The sequence below is a fragment of the Hippopotamus amphibius genome, chromosome 5 (assembly GCF_030028045.1).
Source record: "Hippopotamus amphibius kiboko isolate mHipAmp2 chromosome 5, mHipAmp2.hap2, whole genome shotgun sequence".
NCBI lineage: Eukaryota > Metazoa > Chordata > Mammalia > Artiodactyla > Hippopotamidae > Hippopotamus > Hippopotamus amphibius.
The window spans coordinates 129,485,050-129,503,001 of record NC_080190.1 but is presented as its reverse complement, the minus strand read 5'-3'; the positions used below and the strand labels follow the sequence as shown (position 1 = coordinate 129,503,001).

The window sequence follows — 17,952 nt, the reverse complement described above, 5'->3', positions numbered from 1 at the left end:
TAGTACATATTTCAAAATAAGCTAAATCTAAAATCCTTACTCCAAAACTGTATATAGAAAAAGTTATTATTAATATCTAATCCACCAAATTAAACTATGAATTTTTGAGATCCTTAAGCCTTATTCTTTATTTCCTAGAAAATATAATTGTCATTGAATATATACTGAATTATATTCAATATAATCTGAAAAATATTAGCAACTAAGGAGGTACATAAATTATTATCTATAACTAACTTTATGGCATGCGTTCTATCATCCCCATTCCTTAGCAAGACAAACATGGCTAATCAATTATGGTACTTTTTTCCACTTAAGTCAAAGAAGATCTCAGAATTTTTATCAATTCAGTGCTGAAGGAAGCCACTACTAGTTCATAAGAAACTTACTTGTCGATCTGAACTTAATATTCCAGTGAAAAAACTATGCATATATTATTTAGAGAGATTGATCACTAGATCTAAATGACTAGGAAATGGTGGTAAAAAGATACAGAAAATTATTTAAGAAAAGTTTTTTTTTCTTTTCTATCCTATCACATTTATTTCACTTGTAAATTATACTTGCCATTCTCTATATTTTCTTGTAATCAGTTCATAATTTAAGTGATGATAGATTGTTAACTATGAAAATGGGTTTAATCAATAGCAAAACAAAAATTTTCCTTCCATTGTTTCAGACTGTGCTTGCTCTGTCTTTCATTTTTACATTTGAAGTTCCTCTTTTCTGTTCCTTTAATCAAAATGCAGGCACATTTTCAGATTGTCAAAAAAAATAAAATAAAACAAAAGAATTGCGCCATCCATGTAGTTGTGGATAATAATTCAAGTAAGCTATTTTAAGAGAAGCAATTCATGATGTTTTCTGTAAATAAAAAGATATTTTTAATGGCAAAGTTACCAATGCACTCAAATGAAAATTTAAATACAATGGACATTTCTGAAGTCTTTCCAAAAATAAGTGACATTTTCTTTTACACAATATCCTCTCAGTTCTGCCATTGTACTGATTTTATGGCTATATCCTTGTGTTCTAAGCTTCTAAGTAAATCAACCAGTGCAATAAAAATCACACTGCTGTAGAAGAGAGTGAAGTGAATGCACAGCTAATATCCTGCCTTAAGCAAAATGAGGTAAGTTTGGAGTATGTGCAAAGAAGACAGCTAATCTATACCCATGTGGGATGTGGTAAATGATGGGCTTTATCTACAAAAAACAACATTTCAGAAAGAAATTAACCATCAGGTGTGGGTGGGCAATTAACTCCAGACTGTGCAAGCCAGCTCTTTCCTGTGGAATATTCATTAACCCCTTTAATTAAAAAGTATTCATAGTTGCATAATTTAGGAGTGCTTCTTTTATGCTTCAAAAGGTTCTTCACAGTCTGTAAGTCACTCATAATGTTTTAAAAGAAGGCATTTTCTGCTGATATCAAGTAACTATTGAGAAACAGATTTACATCTCTAACTTCTCAAGAAAACAAGGATATCAGAAATATTTAGGACAAACCAAAACACTATCTTTGGAAAACATGTGCACATGTTATTGAGCATCTCTCACTCATTCATTCAAGCAGTCCATCACTATAGACGTATTGGGTGCTTAGTTTAAGCACTGTCCTAAGAAATAAAAATAGAATGATGGACAAGAGAGATGATGGCTCCTACCCTCAATAGACTCACAACAAAACTGGGAAACCAGGCAGCTTAACTAGTAATCTGAAGTGTTACAAAGGCTGAAAAAGTTATGCAGAAAGTGCTAAGGGACAGGACAGACCTGATATTGTGGACAGAATAATGGCCCCCAATGATGTCTGTATCTTAATCCCTAGAACCTGTGGAATATGTTTCCTTACATGCCAAAAGGAATTTTGCAGACTTGATTAAATTAAGGATCCTGAAATGAGGAGATCACCCTGGATTATTGGGGTGAGGGGGGTCCAATGTAATTACAAGGGTTCTTATGAGAGGGAAGCAGGAGGGTCAGAGTCAGAGAAGGAGATGAGATGTGGTGATGGAAGAAGAGGTCAGAGAGAGATTTGAAAATGCTAACATGGCTCATTTGAAGATGGAGAAAGGGTCCATGAGCCAAGGAATGTGGATGGCCTCTAGAAACTGAAAACGACAAGGAAGTAAAAGGATTCTCTCCTAGAGCCTCCAGACAAAATATAGTTGGTTTGGGGAATTGGGTGGGGGTGGAGGGGTGGTTGAGGGAGGGGAGCTAATTTAGGCTTCAGGATCCATGATGACAGAAGTCATGCCTGCTTTCTTCATCCTTGAATATATAGCACTGTCACTGTGTCTAGGACTTAGTCGGTGTTCATTAAATACAAGAAATATTTGCTGAGTGAACAAGGACATGCATAAAGTAATACAGGAATGAAAGGAAGAATGGGACATGTAAGCTGAGATGTGGAGGATAATTTGAAGTTAAGCAGATAAGAAGGGGGTGGAGATGAACCTGAAAAAATCACAATGCTAAGAGAGACATTGACAGAGTGCCTCTTGGTAATGGCACAATGTGACTAAAGTGTTTTGGAACACAACCTACTAACTGTGGTAATAGAAGATTTCTTCACATTTGAGCAATTTTTGTTTTCATTCAGAGAAATATGATGACTTCCGCCTTATTATTTACATAGTTTATATGTACAGTTTGATTATTCAATCAAATCCTCCTCTTTTGTAAAGATTGTTGGGGAGGGGGTATTTTTTATTCTCTTACCTCTTTCCCACTCTCTTGCCTGACTAATGTTTCCCTTTGCTTTAGTTACTTCCAGATCTATTCAATGGTCCCCAAAACCCATGGATGTCTCCTGGATAGTCTCCCAGTATCTTAAATTCACCATCCTCTAAAGTAACCTTCCCTTTCCTTTTAGCCAGCCTCCTGGATTTCCTATTATCCCAGTTTGAGAGTTTCAAAGCTTCAAATCATCATTTGTAGTGCCTTCCTCCTTCCCGCAACATCCAAACAGTACTGGTTATGTTAATTACATACTGAAATTTCTTTTATCTTCTATCTCCATTTGCACAAGCTCGCAACCAAAGCAGAGGAAGATGGCACTATCTGTTACCTCCTTTTCCCTGGATTAGCACCAACTCACCCTTCTTGGCTGTGTTCCTGAAGACTGCATCTGGCTCAGAACTCTCAAATTCCAGCTTTAAGCACCCTTTCCTGTACACATGTCTGCCATCAACAGGGACTCGAGTTCCTCCTCTGTCCCTAAACAACTGCGTGCAAGTTAATTATCTATGGCCTCAACTTCTTCAACAGTAAAATGAAGAGTATCCTAAAACCTATTTGAAAATGGGAGTATAGTTTCCAATTATCTATTTCAATTATTGAGAAGAATGTCCTTTGAAAACTTGGAAGTGCTATACAAATATTAGCATTGTAATTTTCATTCACTGTTCATTGGACAATGAAGGATAATGCAATGGAAATTTAAAATGCATTTCTTCCCTTAAAAATCTAGTTAGGAGGAAAATATGCACGAACAAAACAACTTTATAACCATGTAAGGCGATATGTGATTGAGTGAGGCATGTAGTAGTCTCTCCGTGTTACTTTGATTTCCATTTTACATCTGAAGAAACAAGTCCAGGCTGCACTTGACCGTTAAGTTCCCCTCTATGGATCTGGTTGATTTCTTTGTCTACCTGAGATTGCCTAAGAGTGTGTCCCTTCAATTTACTTCTCTATTAAACCTTGAAGAAAGTATAATATTTGGATTGGCAAAAAAGTAGATAGTTCTAGAAAGGAGAATACAAATAAAGGATCAGATCCAGGGATTATTAAATTAGATGTAGGGGCCATGAACTGATTCATCTGACTACGATAGAGAACTTATGTAATGTGTAGTAAAAGGGAAATCAGTTTGAGAAGATAAGGAAGGGTTTTAGGTGCCAAGCTGAGGAGTGGGCACTTGATCCTCAGAAGGGAACCTTCATAATCTCTAATGCATAAGAAGTCTTTTTTAAAAAGGTGATTTAAGATTAATCTATCATTACATCACAGAATAGAATAAAGCTGGGATCGCAACTACATCTCAGCTTGTGTGTCAACAACAACCATTGTTGTAGCTTCTTTCAGCCACCTGTTTAGAAGATTTTCAGGTTACTTTGGCTCACAGGAGGAAGTGCCTTGATTGATTAGTTCTGTCTGATGTAAGCACAGGAAACTGGGTATTTTCTATCCATGGAATAAGACCAAGACTGTCTCATAGCAGAAAAAAAAAAATATGAAAGTCATACTAATTCATTTTGAATACGGTTGAGGACAGAATCAGAGTCACAGGAGTGAAAATGTAAAGGCAATAAAACCAAGAGTTATAGGTCTTACTACTGAAATTGAGAGAGGAAATCAAGAACATGAGCAGTAAGTGAAACCTGAGCATTTAAAGCACAGGGAAGTGACAGAAAGATGTTGCTCCCTGAACAAGAGTCAGAGATAGGAGAACCCAGGATACTTTACAGTGTCAGAAGAGAGGAGGGAAGGAGGGTACCAGAAAAATATCCTGGTCAACCAGTCCTGGCTACTATAAAAGGGCCACTGGGTGCCAAAAGCTTTACAAGGACACAGCAAAGATGACCATGCCCATCAGCCACTTGCTCTGTGCAAAGTGAGCCTGATCTAGTGATAAAGAGGAGAAAACACCCTTAAAAAGTTTCCAGATTGGCAGAAAAGTGATATAAATGATCAATTATATTGGGTTGGACAAAATGTTCATTCAGATGCTTCTGTAAGATTTTATGGAAAAACCCAAACAAACTTTCTGGCCAACCCTATATATATATAATATATCGTATATTTATTTATTTTATATATTTATTTATATATATTTATGATGTTATTTGTTGTGATTTTAATCTACATGTCCCCAATAATTATTACAAATAACAATAGTGAATTTAAGCAAATTCTCATATGTTTATTGGTAAATTTGAAAGTGTCACTTTTTGTGAAATGACTGTTCATGTCTCTTGGCCATTTTTCTAATGGATCATCTGCCATTTTTACTCTTTGATATACTGGGGAGTGCAATTCTTTCTCCATTTTATATGTTACAGCTATCTTCTTTCACTCTGGCTTATCTTTTCATGCTTTATATGATGCCTTTTGGTAAACAAAAGCTCTTGATAATAATCTAGTGAAGTTTAATGAGAATGTTTAACATTTCCTGTATATATTCTTCTATATTCTTTTCTAAATTTATAATTTGTCTACCACTCCTAGGACTCTGATCCAGCTGGTACTGATTTGGGATAGGGTATGGGCTAAAGGTCTAATTTCATTCATTGTGGATACATGATTGTCTCATCATTGTATATTAACAAGACTGTTAATATACTCACTGCTCTGCAGTGCCACATTTGTCACAAATAAAACACCAATATATGTGAGATTTTTTCCTCACTTCTGTGCTCTCTACTCTGTCCTATTGATCTGTTCACTTATCTCTAAACCAATACCACACTGCACTGATTATTAGGGTTTTATAATAAATCTCTAGGTACATAAGAAAACATGATCTCCCTCTTGTTCATATACTTCAACAGTTGCGCCTATTCTTGGCCATTTGAGTTTCTGTACAAAATTTAGAATGAGTTTGTCAATTGCCATTAAATTGTCCTATTGGAATTTTAATTGTGATTCAATTTATATCTATAAATAAATTCAAGGACTGACATTTTCAGTATTGTGCATTCTGATCAATGGACATTGTATTTCCTTTCATTAAAAAAAATACCATTAATTTGTGTTTCAGGTATTCTTAATGCCTCATTATAAAGTTTTACACCTTCATTTTTGTAGGTTTATATATCTTAAAATTACTTCTAAAAGAGATTAGGAGGATGAGGAGGAAGAAAAAGAAAAGGAGGAAGGGTGAGGACAGATAGGAGGAGGAAGAGAGAAACAAGAGAGGAGGACGGAGCAGGCAAGGAGGAGGGAGACAGAAGAGGAGAGAGTGGGAGGAGAGAGGAAGGGGAGATTGAGAGCAGAGAGAGGAGGCAGATAAGGAGGAGAGAGGAAGGAGGACAGAAGTAGGAAGCAGAGAGGGAGGAGAAGGGGAAGAAGATTTCATTCTCTGGTCTATATCCAAGCCAGAACACTTAGATTTTTTTAAGCTAACTCACCATTGCAAATGCCACTGGATAGAGCATGGAGCAATGTGTTTTGTTCACACTGAAACGAAAACAAATATAAAGAAGAATAACATTATAAAAATTCATTTCTGTCTCTGAAAAAGAACATCATTCTTTTCTCCATAAATAACAAAAAAATAGTCTCCAATAATTATTTTTCCCTAGTCTTTTTTTTCAGAATGACAAATACAACAAACTGAAATAATAATTAGTTCTAAGTTATGTTAGCTCAGTAGATAATTTAAGTCATCAAGTCAGACTATCTTCTTTAGAACATTTTCTGCAAGATTAAGTTTGCTTTGATTTTTGATCAGGAATGGAACATTTGCATATGTGTTTCATGAAGTGTATCCAATCAGAAATTAACTCCATTAACACAGCACTCTCCAAGAGAGAGCCACCAACCATGTATTTCATATTATACAAAAGATAGCTGTTTGCTTAGTATGATAATCTCTTGGTCCATCCATGTTGCTGTAAATGGCATTATTTTATTCTTTTTTATGGCTAAATAATGTGAGGTAAACCACACAGAGAAAGATAAATATCATGATATCACTTATATGTGGAACCTAAAAAAAACAATATAAATGAATTTATATACAAAACAGAAACAGACTCACAGACATAGAAAACAAATGTATGGTTAACAATGGGGAGAGGGGAGAGGAGGGATAAATTAGAAGTTTGGGATTAACATATATACAACAACAAGGACCTACTGTATAGCACAAAGAACTGTACTCAATATTTTGTAATAACTTATAAGGGAAAAGAATATGAAATAAAAAGATACATATGTATGTAGAGCTGAATCACTTTGCTGTACACCTGAAACTAACACAACATTGAAAATCAACTATACTCCAATAAAAATAAATTAATTTTTTTAAAGTTAGCTATTCATCTGAAGCTCCATAAAAATGTCCAAGAAAAAAAAAACATTCTTGATTTATGGAAATGCTGGAGAATGAAAATGACTCTATATCCTACAATTGAATTTCTTTGAAATTAAACATGATTGATGCCCTAAAATTATCACATTATGTACTCCTCAAAAATGTGTTACTGTTATCACTGTTAATGATGATAGCAACTGTTATTTCTTGAGTAACAAAAACAATCATTTCATCCTCAGAATTATCCTATGAAGTTACTGATCTCATTTTCCATATGAAAGTTGGAAAATTTCTAAATTTGGAAGACTTCTAAAGATTGACATGGCTAAATAACTTGACCAAAGTCACAAAGCTGGTAAGAACTGAGTTACAATGTGAGCTCATGTCTTTCCAAACTGCTACATTATACTGCTTTTTGCATGAAATCAGGTTTCATCTTAGAGGGTGACCACAGAACATCTATTTTCCCTTCTTAATCTCAGTGATGCAGCTTATATATTTTAAGTCTGATTCTGACAGTTATCAAATAATTTCCACTAGGTTATTTTACATTTCTAAGTCTTAACCTTTCTTTTTTGTAACATTCAGGTAAAGTCAGTTACATCATGGGGCTGATGACAATTAAGTTAGATAGCCCATTTAAAGGAATTAGCCTCTGAGAGATAGTCAATAAATGTGTTTCCTTTACCTCCTCTTAAAATGCCTTATCTGAAATCTCTCCTGCAGAAGAATCTCAAATTATTTACATAGATACTCTACCCTCAAGAAGGTGGAGAATGACTCCACACTCCTTAAGTACAGGCCGCACATAGTGACTTGCTTTCAAGGAGTATAGCATGGAAAGGGGAAAAATAGAGTAACTTAACAGTGAAGAAATCTGACAAATACTACCTCATTCAGGTGATCAAAGTCAACATCAACAGTGATAAATCATGTTGATATTATGTATCCTTGATACAAGGTGATGAAAATGGTACTTTGCCTCCATAGTTTTCCTCCTGAAAACCTGTACCCTAGTCCTACCATGAGAAAAATAAGAAATAATTCCAACAGAGGGGCATTCTACAAAATACCTGACCAGTACTACTCAAAACTGTCAAGGCCATCGAAAAAGGGAGTCTAAGAAACTGTCACAGCCAAGAGAAACCTAAGGAGACAGGACAACTAGATGTAAGGTGATATCCTAGATGGAATTCTGGAGCAGAAGAAGGACATTAGGTAAAGCTAAGTAAATCTGAATAAAGCATGGACTGTAATTAATGATAATGTATCCATATTGGTTGACTTATTATAATAAATATGTCACACTAATGCAAGATATTAATAATAGAGCAAACTGTGTGTGGTGTGGGATATATAAGAACTCTTTATAATAAGTTCTCAATTTTTCTCTGTAAATCTGAAACTGTTCTAAAAAATAAAGTCTAGTTAAAAAAAAAATGTTGTCTGAGCAAAAGAAAATTTTAGATAAACAGCAGATTGAAACTCTTCTTGCAAAGTGAAACCACAAAGTGGTGATTAATATTATAGTGAATATGTGCAGCCTATATAATAATGAGCACAAATCCATCAAACACTAGCAGCCTGAGATCCTTCTAAGCTTCTGCATTCAGGGAGATATTTTATGGTGATATATAGGAAGTTTAGCAGGATAATGATATAGAAGTATATCATTATATAACCCAGTAGGGAATCCTTTTTCAGTTTGTGTTTTGAGTAGGATGTGAATTTTCCTACTCTGGAGTGTTTTAAATGCCCTTTTATCACCATCATCTGTTGAAAATGCAGCTGTCAGAGAAGAGAAAATCTAGGCCCTGGCAGAGTACTCCAGTTTAAGGCACAACTGTAGACTACTATGTGAAGCCTAATAAAGGGAGGCAAAGCTGCAGTAGAGATTAATTGATGCAGACTTGCTACTCTAAAAATGAACTTAGAATAAGTACATAGTCCTTAAAACAAGTAGATATCCTAGACAGACAGTGTCCTAGACAAGGATAATATGAGATGCCCAAAAGAGCATCCATGCTCAAGACTAGCCTTTTAACCATTCTGAATAAAAGTTTATCCCAGGTTCCTCTGCGAGGAGGGATTCCAAATTTCCATCTGAATCCTTGGTGTGTCCTTTAAAATTCACAATATACAAATACACATACAATATATGCATTATTATCATTACAGTGGAACTCAGTTTCAAGAAATTCTTTCTCACCATGATAAAGTTCTTTTTTTTTTAAGAACTTTTACTTCAGATACAACTGACATACAATAAACTGCATATATTTAAAGTGTACAATTTGATTTTTTTTCTTATTAATAATGTATATATGGCAATCCCAATTTCCCAATTCATCCCACACCAACCTCCCCCCCCTCACTTTCCCCACTTGGTGTCAATATGTATGTTCTCTACATCTGTGTCTCTATTTCTGCCTTGCAAACCGGTTGATCTGTACCATTTTTCTATATTCCGCATATATGTGTTAATATAAAATATTTGCTTTTCTCTTTGACTCACTTCACTCTGTATGACAGTCTCTAGGTCCATCTATGTCTCTACAAATGTCCCAGTTTCATTCCTTTTTACAGCTGAGTAATATTCCATTGTATATATGTACCATATCTTTTTTATCCATTCATCTGTTGATGGACATTTAAGTTGCTTCCATGTACTGGCTATTGTAAATAGTGCTGCAATGAACATTGCAGTGCATGTGTCTTTTTGAATAATGGTGTTCTCTGGGTATATGCCCAGCAGTGGGATTGCTGGGTCGTATGGTAACTCTATTTTTAGTTTTTCAAGGAACCTCCATACTGTTCTCCATAGTGTCTGTATCAATTCACATTCCCACCAACAGCGCAAGAGCGTTCCCTTTTCTCCACACCCTCTCCAGCATTTACTGTTTGTAGATTTTCTGATGATGCCCACCATCATAATGTTCTAAGTTAAAGAATCCTTTCAGGTGCCATAACCTATCAATAGCCTAGATTCAATGAACTCTATTTGATCTTTAGACTCAATTTTCTGAAGTCCCAAGTAGGTAAAATCCAGAATCTAAAAATGGTACTGATGAACTCAGTGACAAGAACAAGGACGCAGATACAGAGAATGGACTGGAGAACTCGAGGTATGGGAGGGGGCGGGGGGTGAAGGGGAAACTGAGACGAAGCGAGAGAGTAGCACAGACATATACATACTACCAAGTGTAAAATAGATAGTCAGTGGGAAGTTGTTGTATAACAAAGGGAGTCCAACTCGAGGATGGAAGATGCCTTAGAGGACTGGGGTGGGGAAGGTGGGGGGAACTCAAAGCGGGGGGGAGTCAAGGAAGGGAGGGAATACGGGGATATGTGTATAAAAACAGTTGATTGAACTTGGTGTACCCCCCCCCCCAAAAAAAAAAAAAAAAAGTATGACTTAGAGGGCCAGGATAGGGAGCGTGGGAGGGAGCTGCATGAGGGAGGGGATATGGGGATATATGTATAAATACAGCTGATTCACTTTGGTATACCTCAAAAATTGGCACAAGAGTGTAAAGCAATTATATTCCAATAAAGAGATTAAAAAAAAAAAAAAGACTGAAAAAAAAATAAAAAATAAAAAAATAAAATCCCAAAAAAAAAAAAAAAAATCACTCATGTGGAATTGTCTCACAGAAGACTGTGTTAATGAGATTTGTTTCCAAGATATACTACAAGATAAACACATGCCAATTTGCAATTTCTGAAAACAAGTTGGAGCAATCTTAATCTTGCAGTACAATATTTTATGGAAAACACTATCGATAAATAATTAGTTATAAGAATCCTCACATCAGGTAATCTGCTAGAAATGATAAAGCCCACAAAGTAGTATATTATTTCAAGAAGTAAATTTACATTTTGGTAAAATAAGACCACAAACTTCTTGTGGGTTAATTAGGTTATTTGAAGCTCTAGACAGATTTTCCTACAATACTGTTATGCATGGTGGTTATTAGCCTAACGTCAGCCACAAGAACCTACCTCTCTCATAATACACTTTAACACTCTAAAAGGTATAGAATGGCTTTGTGATTAAAAATAGGCCTAATATACTACTTGAACAACTAGGAATATATCTCCCCCTTTGGCATAAGAGCAAGTTCTTCTCAATCAAAAGATCACAGGTGGTGGTTACTAATATTCCAATGAAACTGACATCCTAAAGCGCACGGTGAGGGGTAAAGGGGATATAGAGATGTATACGCAGGGCCAGCTTCATGGGCTTGAGCCCTGTGCAGTCCCTGTGCAGTCACACAGGCCCCCATGCTTAGAAGGGTCGCTCATTTGGCTTAATGTTTTGTTGTCACCATTTTGAAATTCCTAACAAATGCTGAACAAGGAACTTCACATTTTCATTTTGAACTGCACCCAGCAAATTTCATATCTGATCTTGTATCTAGGGCCTCTGTGGTGTGGATCAGTATGAGGCTCAAAGGCAGAAGCATGAAGCCTCAGAGACAGGAATGTAGAATTAGCTCCTGAGACACCAGAAATGGGAGGGCCGAGGTCTCCTATGCATCCAACGGACTGGGAGATAGTATATGCTCAAGGATACAAGAGAAAGAAGAGACCTTTGTGATCTAAAATAGTCAAGATACACTTCATTGAGGGGGTATTATTTGTACTCAATCAAACTAATAATACTAGCTAAGATTTTATAGTACTGAGTAGGCCAGGCACTATTCTAATTTCTTTGTGTATATTAACTCATTTAATCATCTCCAGTACTGATTAGGAAACTGAAACAGAAAAGATTAAACAACTTGGTTAAGGTCCCACAGCTCCTAAATGGCTCACCCAGGCAGCTTAGCTCCAAAGTCCATGCTCTTGATATTGCAGAAGGCTTAAGCATTCAAATGATTATAGATAGCTCATTCACATGAACTCATCCTGAGGCACATTTGATTTGCTATCTCTGTTAACTGAGATAATTTATGGAGATAAAGAATGATAAAATTTTAAAATACTGTTATAATGATAGAAACAGTTCATACTTCTCTGAGTCATTTACCATATTCTCTTTTAGAGGTAGATCTAACTCTTCTTTCTCTTGGTAAAAAGATCCTTCAATTTATGTGACTTGTCTTATTTAGTCTTCTCAGGGTTATAGCACCTAGTATACATGTCCATTAGATATACGCTTAATTAATGAGTAAATGAACAACTGAACAAATGAATGAAAAAGTGATTACGTAAAAGCTAACTACAAGGACCAAATAAAAAGTATAATACAATATAAGGCTTTGCCGAGGGAAGAGGTCTCTAAACATTTTTATAATGTATTATATTTACATGATACTTTTTTGGGGTATCATGATATAAGGTTATCTGTAGCATGATATTGTAATGATGAAAAAGTGGACCCTACCTTGCTGATTTCAAGTGGCTGGTTGTCGGCATTTTCTTTTTGGATTATGTTCATTAGATCAGTATGAAACTTCTTCGCATTCAGAAAAACAAGCGGGTTGTTTATTGAGATGATTTTCACCTGCTGCAGGGTTTCCTTTTGGAGGACAGAGGAATAGATTCAGAGTTCTGAATGAAATAAATCCTACAATGAATTGAAATCCTACAATCCAAATATCATTCAATCATGGAAGCAATCTCTTGGCTGATGTTTTCATTATTAAAATTTCTTTGGAGAATTTAATATACTCTCACAATTCTCAAGGAAAAATATGTACTTCCTCTTTATTAAGAAACATTACTAACCATGAGATAAGTCTGCAGCTTTTTAGAAAATGGCCCTTATTCCTACTAAATTGGGTTTTGAGGAGGAAACAGCCTAGACTATCCAAAGAGTACCAGGAAGACTTACCCTCCTAAAAGTACTTCTTCCACTCAATCTAGAAATTAAAAATTCCTTTACCTAGACATCAGTATTTTTAAAAATGAAAATGTGTCCTTAAGGGTCACTCAGTCATTTGCCTCATAAGGACATAGGCTTCCTTAGGCTGGAATATAACCTTACAAGTGACTAATAGTTCTAAGTGGGAGAAAGAAACCCAGAGGCATTATCAAGAAGGTAATTTCACTTTGGGCAGGCCTAGATTACACTGGATTGCCAGGATGTAGGCAAGACATGAAGAAATGGAGAAGGAAAAATTTCAGCACAAAAGGTGTCTTCTTTGGCCATTTGCTCAGCTCTTCCTGGCAATACCATCTTCTCCATGACTTTTGGGCGGGCATCTGTCTTAGAAACTGAGGATGGTAAGTCGATGAAATAACTCCTTATCAACGAAATAAAGTAATATTCCTTCAGACTTTAGTACTCACATAGAGGAGGAGACATACAGGCAGAGATAGAAAGATAAAAGAAAATATTAGATAAGTGAATTTGGACAACTTATTTAACCTCTCTCAGATTCCTTGTTTTTTAAGGTAGGTAATTTTTTAAACAAGTTCATCATTTAGTAAACCTGAATTCATTTCTACCACATGGTATTGTACATGGTCATCTGTTGAAACAGATTTCTTTTAAATAGATCTTAGTTTTAAAAAGTCATAGATACTATGAGTTCTGTATAAACCGGTGGATGGTAAATTAGTTTCCTTGTTTTGACCTGTAAGCCTCAACTTCACCACAGAATAAAGAATGTAGGCCAAAGAAAGCATAATCGGTCACTCATATAGAACAGCATTTTTCTATAATTTGAAGCTTTCTGAATGGACGGGTTCAGGCCTGATGTAACTGTAAAAAGATGACTTAGTGAATGGACTATATGGAAATTGTACAAAATGTTATTAACTTTAATCATTAATAGCTTAAACAGCACTATGTTACTAATTGCTATTCAATCTCAAAAACCTGTTCTTGAATCCCCATGAAGGCAGCAGGAGTACACAACCATGCCACCTTGTACTTAGGGGAGTGTCAATATATATTTCAATGGAAACTTTGGCTTTAGGAGAGAGTCACAGACATTTAACATAATGGCTTTAATTGTCATTTCAAGTGTACCACAGGGGAAAGTGTGCTTAAAACATACATACCAGTGATGCTGGCAAGGTTGAAAGTTACTCCTAATTTTGATAGCTATAAAAGCTAGTTTGTACATGATAAGACTAAGAGAAAAAAAAAGCAATTCCTTTGAAACAAACAAAAAGTTCACAGTGTTTTGTATCCAACACTATGCATTTTATGACAATGACATGTACAGATTGAGCACCCCAGGTCTCTCTTTACATCCTAAAAAAAATGAGCATTTACATTATTCTCGGGCTGCACTGAATTTTAAAAAAAAATCAATTATACACTCATCCCTTGGACAGGATAAACTGTCCTGGAGTGTATAGTTTTAGCACCATCATTAAAGTTGTTTGCAAAAGGAACATAGAACTAAATACAACAAAACACTTTTCCTTGGGAGCGGAGAGTTTTTCATTTGCTGTTATAACCAACAAATACCACTCATTAAGTCAAAAATGGAAGAGGGGGTCCCACAAACACTATTTGAGCAAGCTGACCAATACACATTACAGTTTTAAGAATGAAGGTTTTATACTGTATATTACAAGTTCAAGAGGCAGTGCCAACGTGACACCTATTTCTTTGCTTGCTTTGTGATCATACCCTTCGAAGGTGTTATGGGTCTCATGATATTTGGCTTCTTTTTCTCTGCAGGATTTAAAATCTGAAATGAACACATTAGTGTTTCATCCACACTCACCATGGCACCTCCATTGTCAAACTCCCCACAACAACTGGGTGCAGAAAACAGAGTGACCAACTGCCTCTTTGCAAAAAATTTATATCCATCTTCAACTACCTGATAGGCTGTACATATAAGATCCAAATCATGCTTATGGAGAGATTTTGCAACCACTTCTGCAACAAGTGTGAAGGACACTCCTCTGTCATTTTCACCCCAGCGTAAGACATCTTTATCGGGGTCAGAACACAAAAGATCACAAAGAAGACCTTGATCTGGTACATCAGTTGGTCACATAATTCATCAGATCTCTCCATAGATTGAGGATCTGGTGATAAACCTCCATGACAGCAGAATATTTTCTCACCCATGATGGCTGCTATCGGTAAACTGTTAAAGCAGTCTGTGAAAGTCTTCCATAGTATAATGTTATATCCTCTTCTATATTCATCATAAAATCCATAAATTCTATTGATGCTGGCACATTTGTGGTTTCTGCTGAGAAGGAAAAATTTCTCGGAATGTTTGATTTTGTAAGTCAATGAGAGGCGGATAGTCTCCAATGACTGCTTTCCACTGTCCACACAGTCTCCAAGCAACAGGTAACTGTTTCCTGGCAGAAAACCACCGTACTCAAAAAGTCGGAGCAAATCATAGTATTTCCCATGGATATCACCACATATTTTGAGAGGTGCTTCAAGTTCTAGTAGGATAGGATGACTGAGAAAGATCTCTCGGGACTTTAAGCACAGTTCTCTGATTTTGTTCTCCTGTCGCTGGACATTCTTACCAAGTTTGGACCCTCTCTTTTCCAGAAGCCATTGGATGATGCTGTTGAGTTTATCTGTATCTGCCATTGCCTTCCCACTGCTGACCTTCCCACAGCGGCATCGCCTCCCGCTCGCACCCAGGATTCACACCTGCTTTCCCACATCACCAGCACAGAGATGGTGGTGGCAGCGATGGCAGAAGCCACCGCGGGTCTTTCCTCCAACCGCCCTGCTCCCTGCTTCCTCCTTCTCTCACCCCTGGAACCACGAGAGCTCAAGTAGGTAAATTTTTAAACTAGATAATGTCAAAAAGTTTCGATAGCTACACAACTGTTTTAACTCTAGAGAGTGAGATTTGTTACAAATACATAATTCAAGAAAGCAAAAACCCTTAAGTTATCAAATTAACTTTTAATCAAGAGGAAATCTCTTATAAGCCAAAAATAAATCAATTATTTGGCCTGTCATGCTTAGTTATGACAAAGCCCCACATCTTGGATTGACTCAATAATCACACCTCATGATTGTGCCAATATGTTTTTTTTTAAGAACTTTTATTGAGCTACAGTTGACATACAATAAACTGCATATATTTAGAGTGTACAATTGGATATTTTTTTTCTTATTAGTAATGTATATATGGCAATCCCAATCTCCCAATTCATTCCCCCACAACCCTTGTGCCAATATGTTTTAAGATAATATATTTTTTAAAGATAGGTATTGATTAAGGAATAGAGACTCAAATTGGGCCAGAAAAAAATTCTCGATAGAGTTGAATTCACTGATTGGGAAGAGACCTTCCAAACTGATAGTGAGTACTTCATGTGAAGAAGGGGTGGGAGAGTGCAGCTCACAACCACTGCTGAAGTTAGCTAAAAATCCACCTAACTCATAGTTCATATTCAAATCTTTTTCTATCGTAGTGTTTTCCCTCTTAGTTTTGATACAAAACATTAAGTAACTAGTGAGGTGTAATATTCTAATAAAATTAAGATTTCCATGTGACACAGTTATTATTCAGGTAGGTGATATTATTCAGGTAGATGACTAGACTGGAACAAATAAAGTTTTAAAGGCATGGAGAAATTTCAGCATTTTCATCTTCCTACAAATCCCCTCATTCACTTCCTCATATATTTAGCCTGAGAAGAAGATATGGATTAGAAAGAATTTATTAACCAGTAATCTTTAAACTGAAAAATAGTCAAATTTGAATTCTGTTTCAAAGCTAAGAATGTCAAGGCTGTACGTGTGGGGTGGATACACAGAGGACTTTAGAGGCCTGAGTCAGTCTGGGACTTTGCATGAGCACTAAATTCCCATGGAAAATCTAAAGAAAGAAAAGAAACGGATAGGAAAGAAAGGTAGCATTGGTGGAAAACTTGAGCCTGGGACACCTTTGAAGTCTTTGAACTCCAATAGCATTCTATGAAGCAAATATTTCCATACTTGTTAAAAACACAAGCCATTTCCCTGGGCATCACAGAAGGACTCCGGCTGCTACTTTCTACTTCCAGTCTACTCAGAAATACCCTGACACTGCTCCTTCTGGTAGGAGGCCAGTTCTCTCTGTTCTGAGGACAATCATGAGGTACGAAAACAAGTAAAAATGAAAAATGAAGGGAAAAAAAAGTTAACCAAACACTACAAAGTAGGTTCAAAATGAGACTAGTTTTTTTAATTGACAAAAATTCAAGTCAACATTTTCTTTCTTCACTTTATACTTGTTTGGGTCATCCTTCAGAACAAGAAGCTAGAACTCAAACACAACTGGCCTGCCTAAACATGGATTGGGTGAGACAATTTACATAAGTTGTTTCCTTAAAAAAGTGTCGGCTATGCAAGAAACCAATCCTAGTAGCATTAATTACCCTCTGCTAATAATACAGACTCATTGATTTTGTTAACAAATACCATGACCCCACTTTGCTCTATTCCCTTCCTTATTCCCTATCTTCCTCCATCATTTAATTTGGAATAGGCTATTAGTTTAGTTTGACTGTTTTATGTCAACTTAATGGAAAAGAGGTTTCCAAACACCTGAACTAATCCAGACAATGATTCTACCATGAATTGTACATCTGTGGACCATGCTATCCTCTTATCTGAATGCTGATACAAGATTTCTGTTGATGTTCTACTGATTTGTTACATGTTGATTGTGATATATACGGTAGTCACACATGCCACTGAAAGTTCAAACTAATCAAAAACAGAATTATCATTTTAAGGTAGTAGTTTATCTGCTTCTTATAATATCTTGAAATTATCTGACCTACGAAAGTTACTAATTGCACAAAAGAAAAGGAAACTAAACTTACATCATCCATTTCTGTCTTCACTTTAAATTCCATTTCCTTCATATTTTTTATACTCAAAGTCTTTGCTCTAGAATTAAGGCAGATATAAAATACAATGTCATTTCCAAATTACTACATTAACCATGAAGAGTAAAAAGGATG

At 35.9% G+C, this 17,952-nt stretch overlaps 1 protein-coding gene and 1 pseudogene across 1 annotated transcript in view; both read right to left on the bottom strand.

Annotated features, from left to right (window-relative positions):
- The window catches only part of SLC26A7 (solute carrier family 26 member 7), a 308,511-nt gene that overhangs the window by 8,944 nt on the left and 281,615 nt on the right, over nt 1–17,952 (bottom strand). Inside the window, exons 14-16 of the mRNA XM_057734289.1 lie at nt 17,812–17,878; nt 12,434–12,568; nt 6,137–6,185 (exon numbers count right to left, since the gene is read on the bottom strand). Of these exons, the coding sequence (XP_057590272.1) occupies nt 6,137–6,185; nt 12,434–12,568; nt 17,812–17,878 (251 nt within the window). The remainder of the gene's footprint in view (nt 1–6,136; nt 6,186–12,433; nt 12,569–17,811; nt 17,879–17,952) is intronic.
- LOC130853101 (serine/threonine-protein phosphatase PP1-gamma catalytic subunit B-like) lies at nt 13,687–15,574 on the bottom strand (annotated as a pseudogene).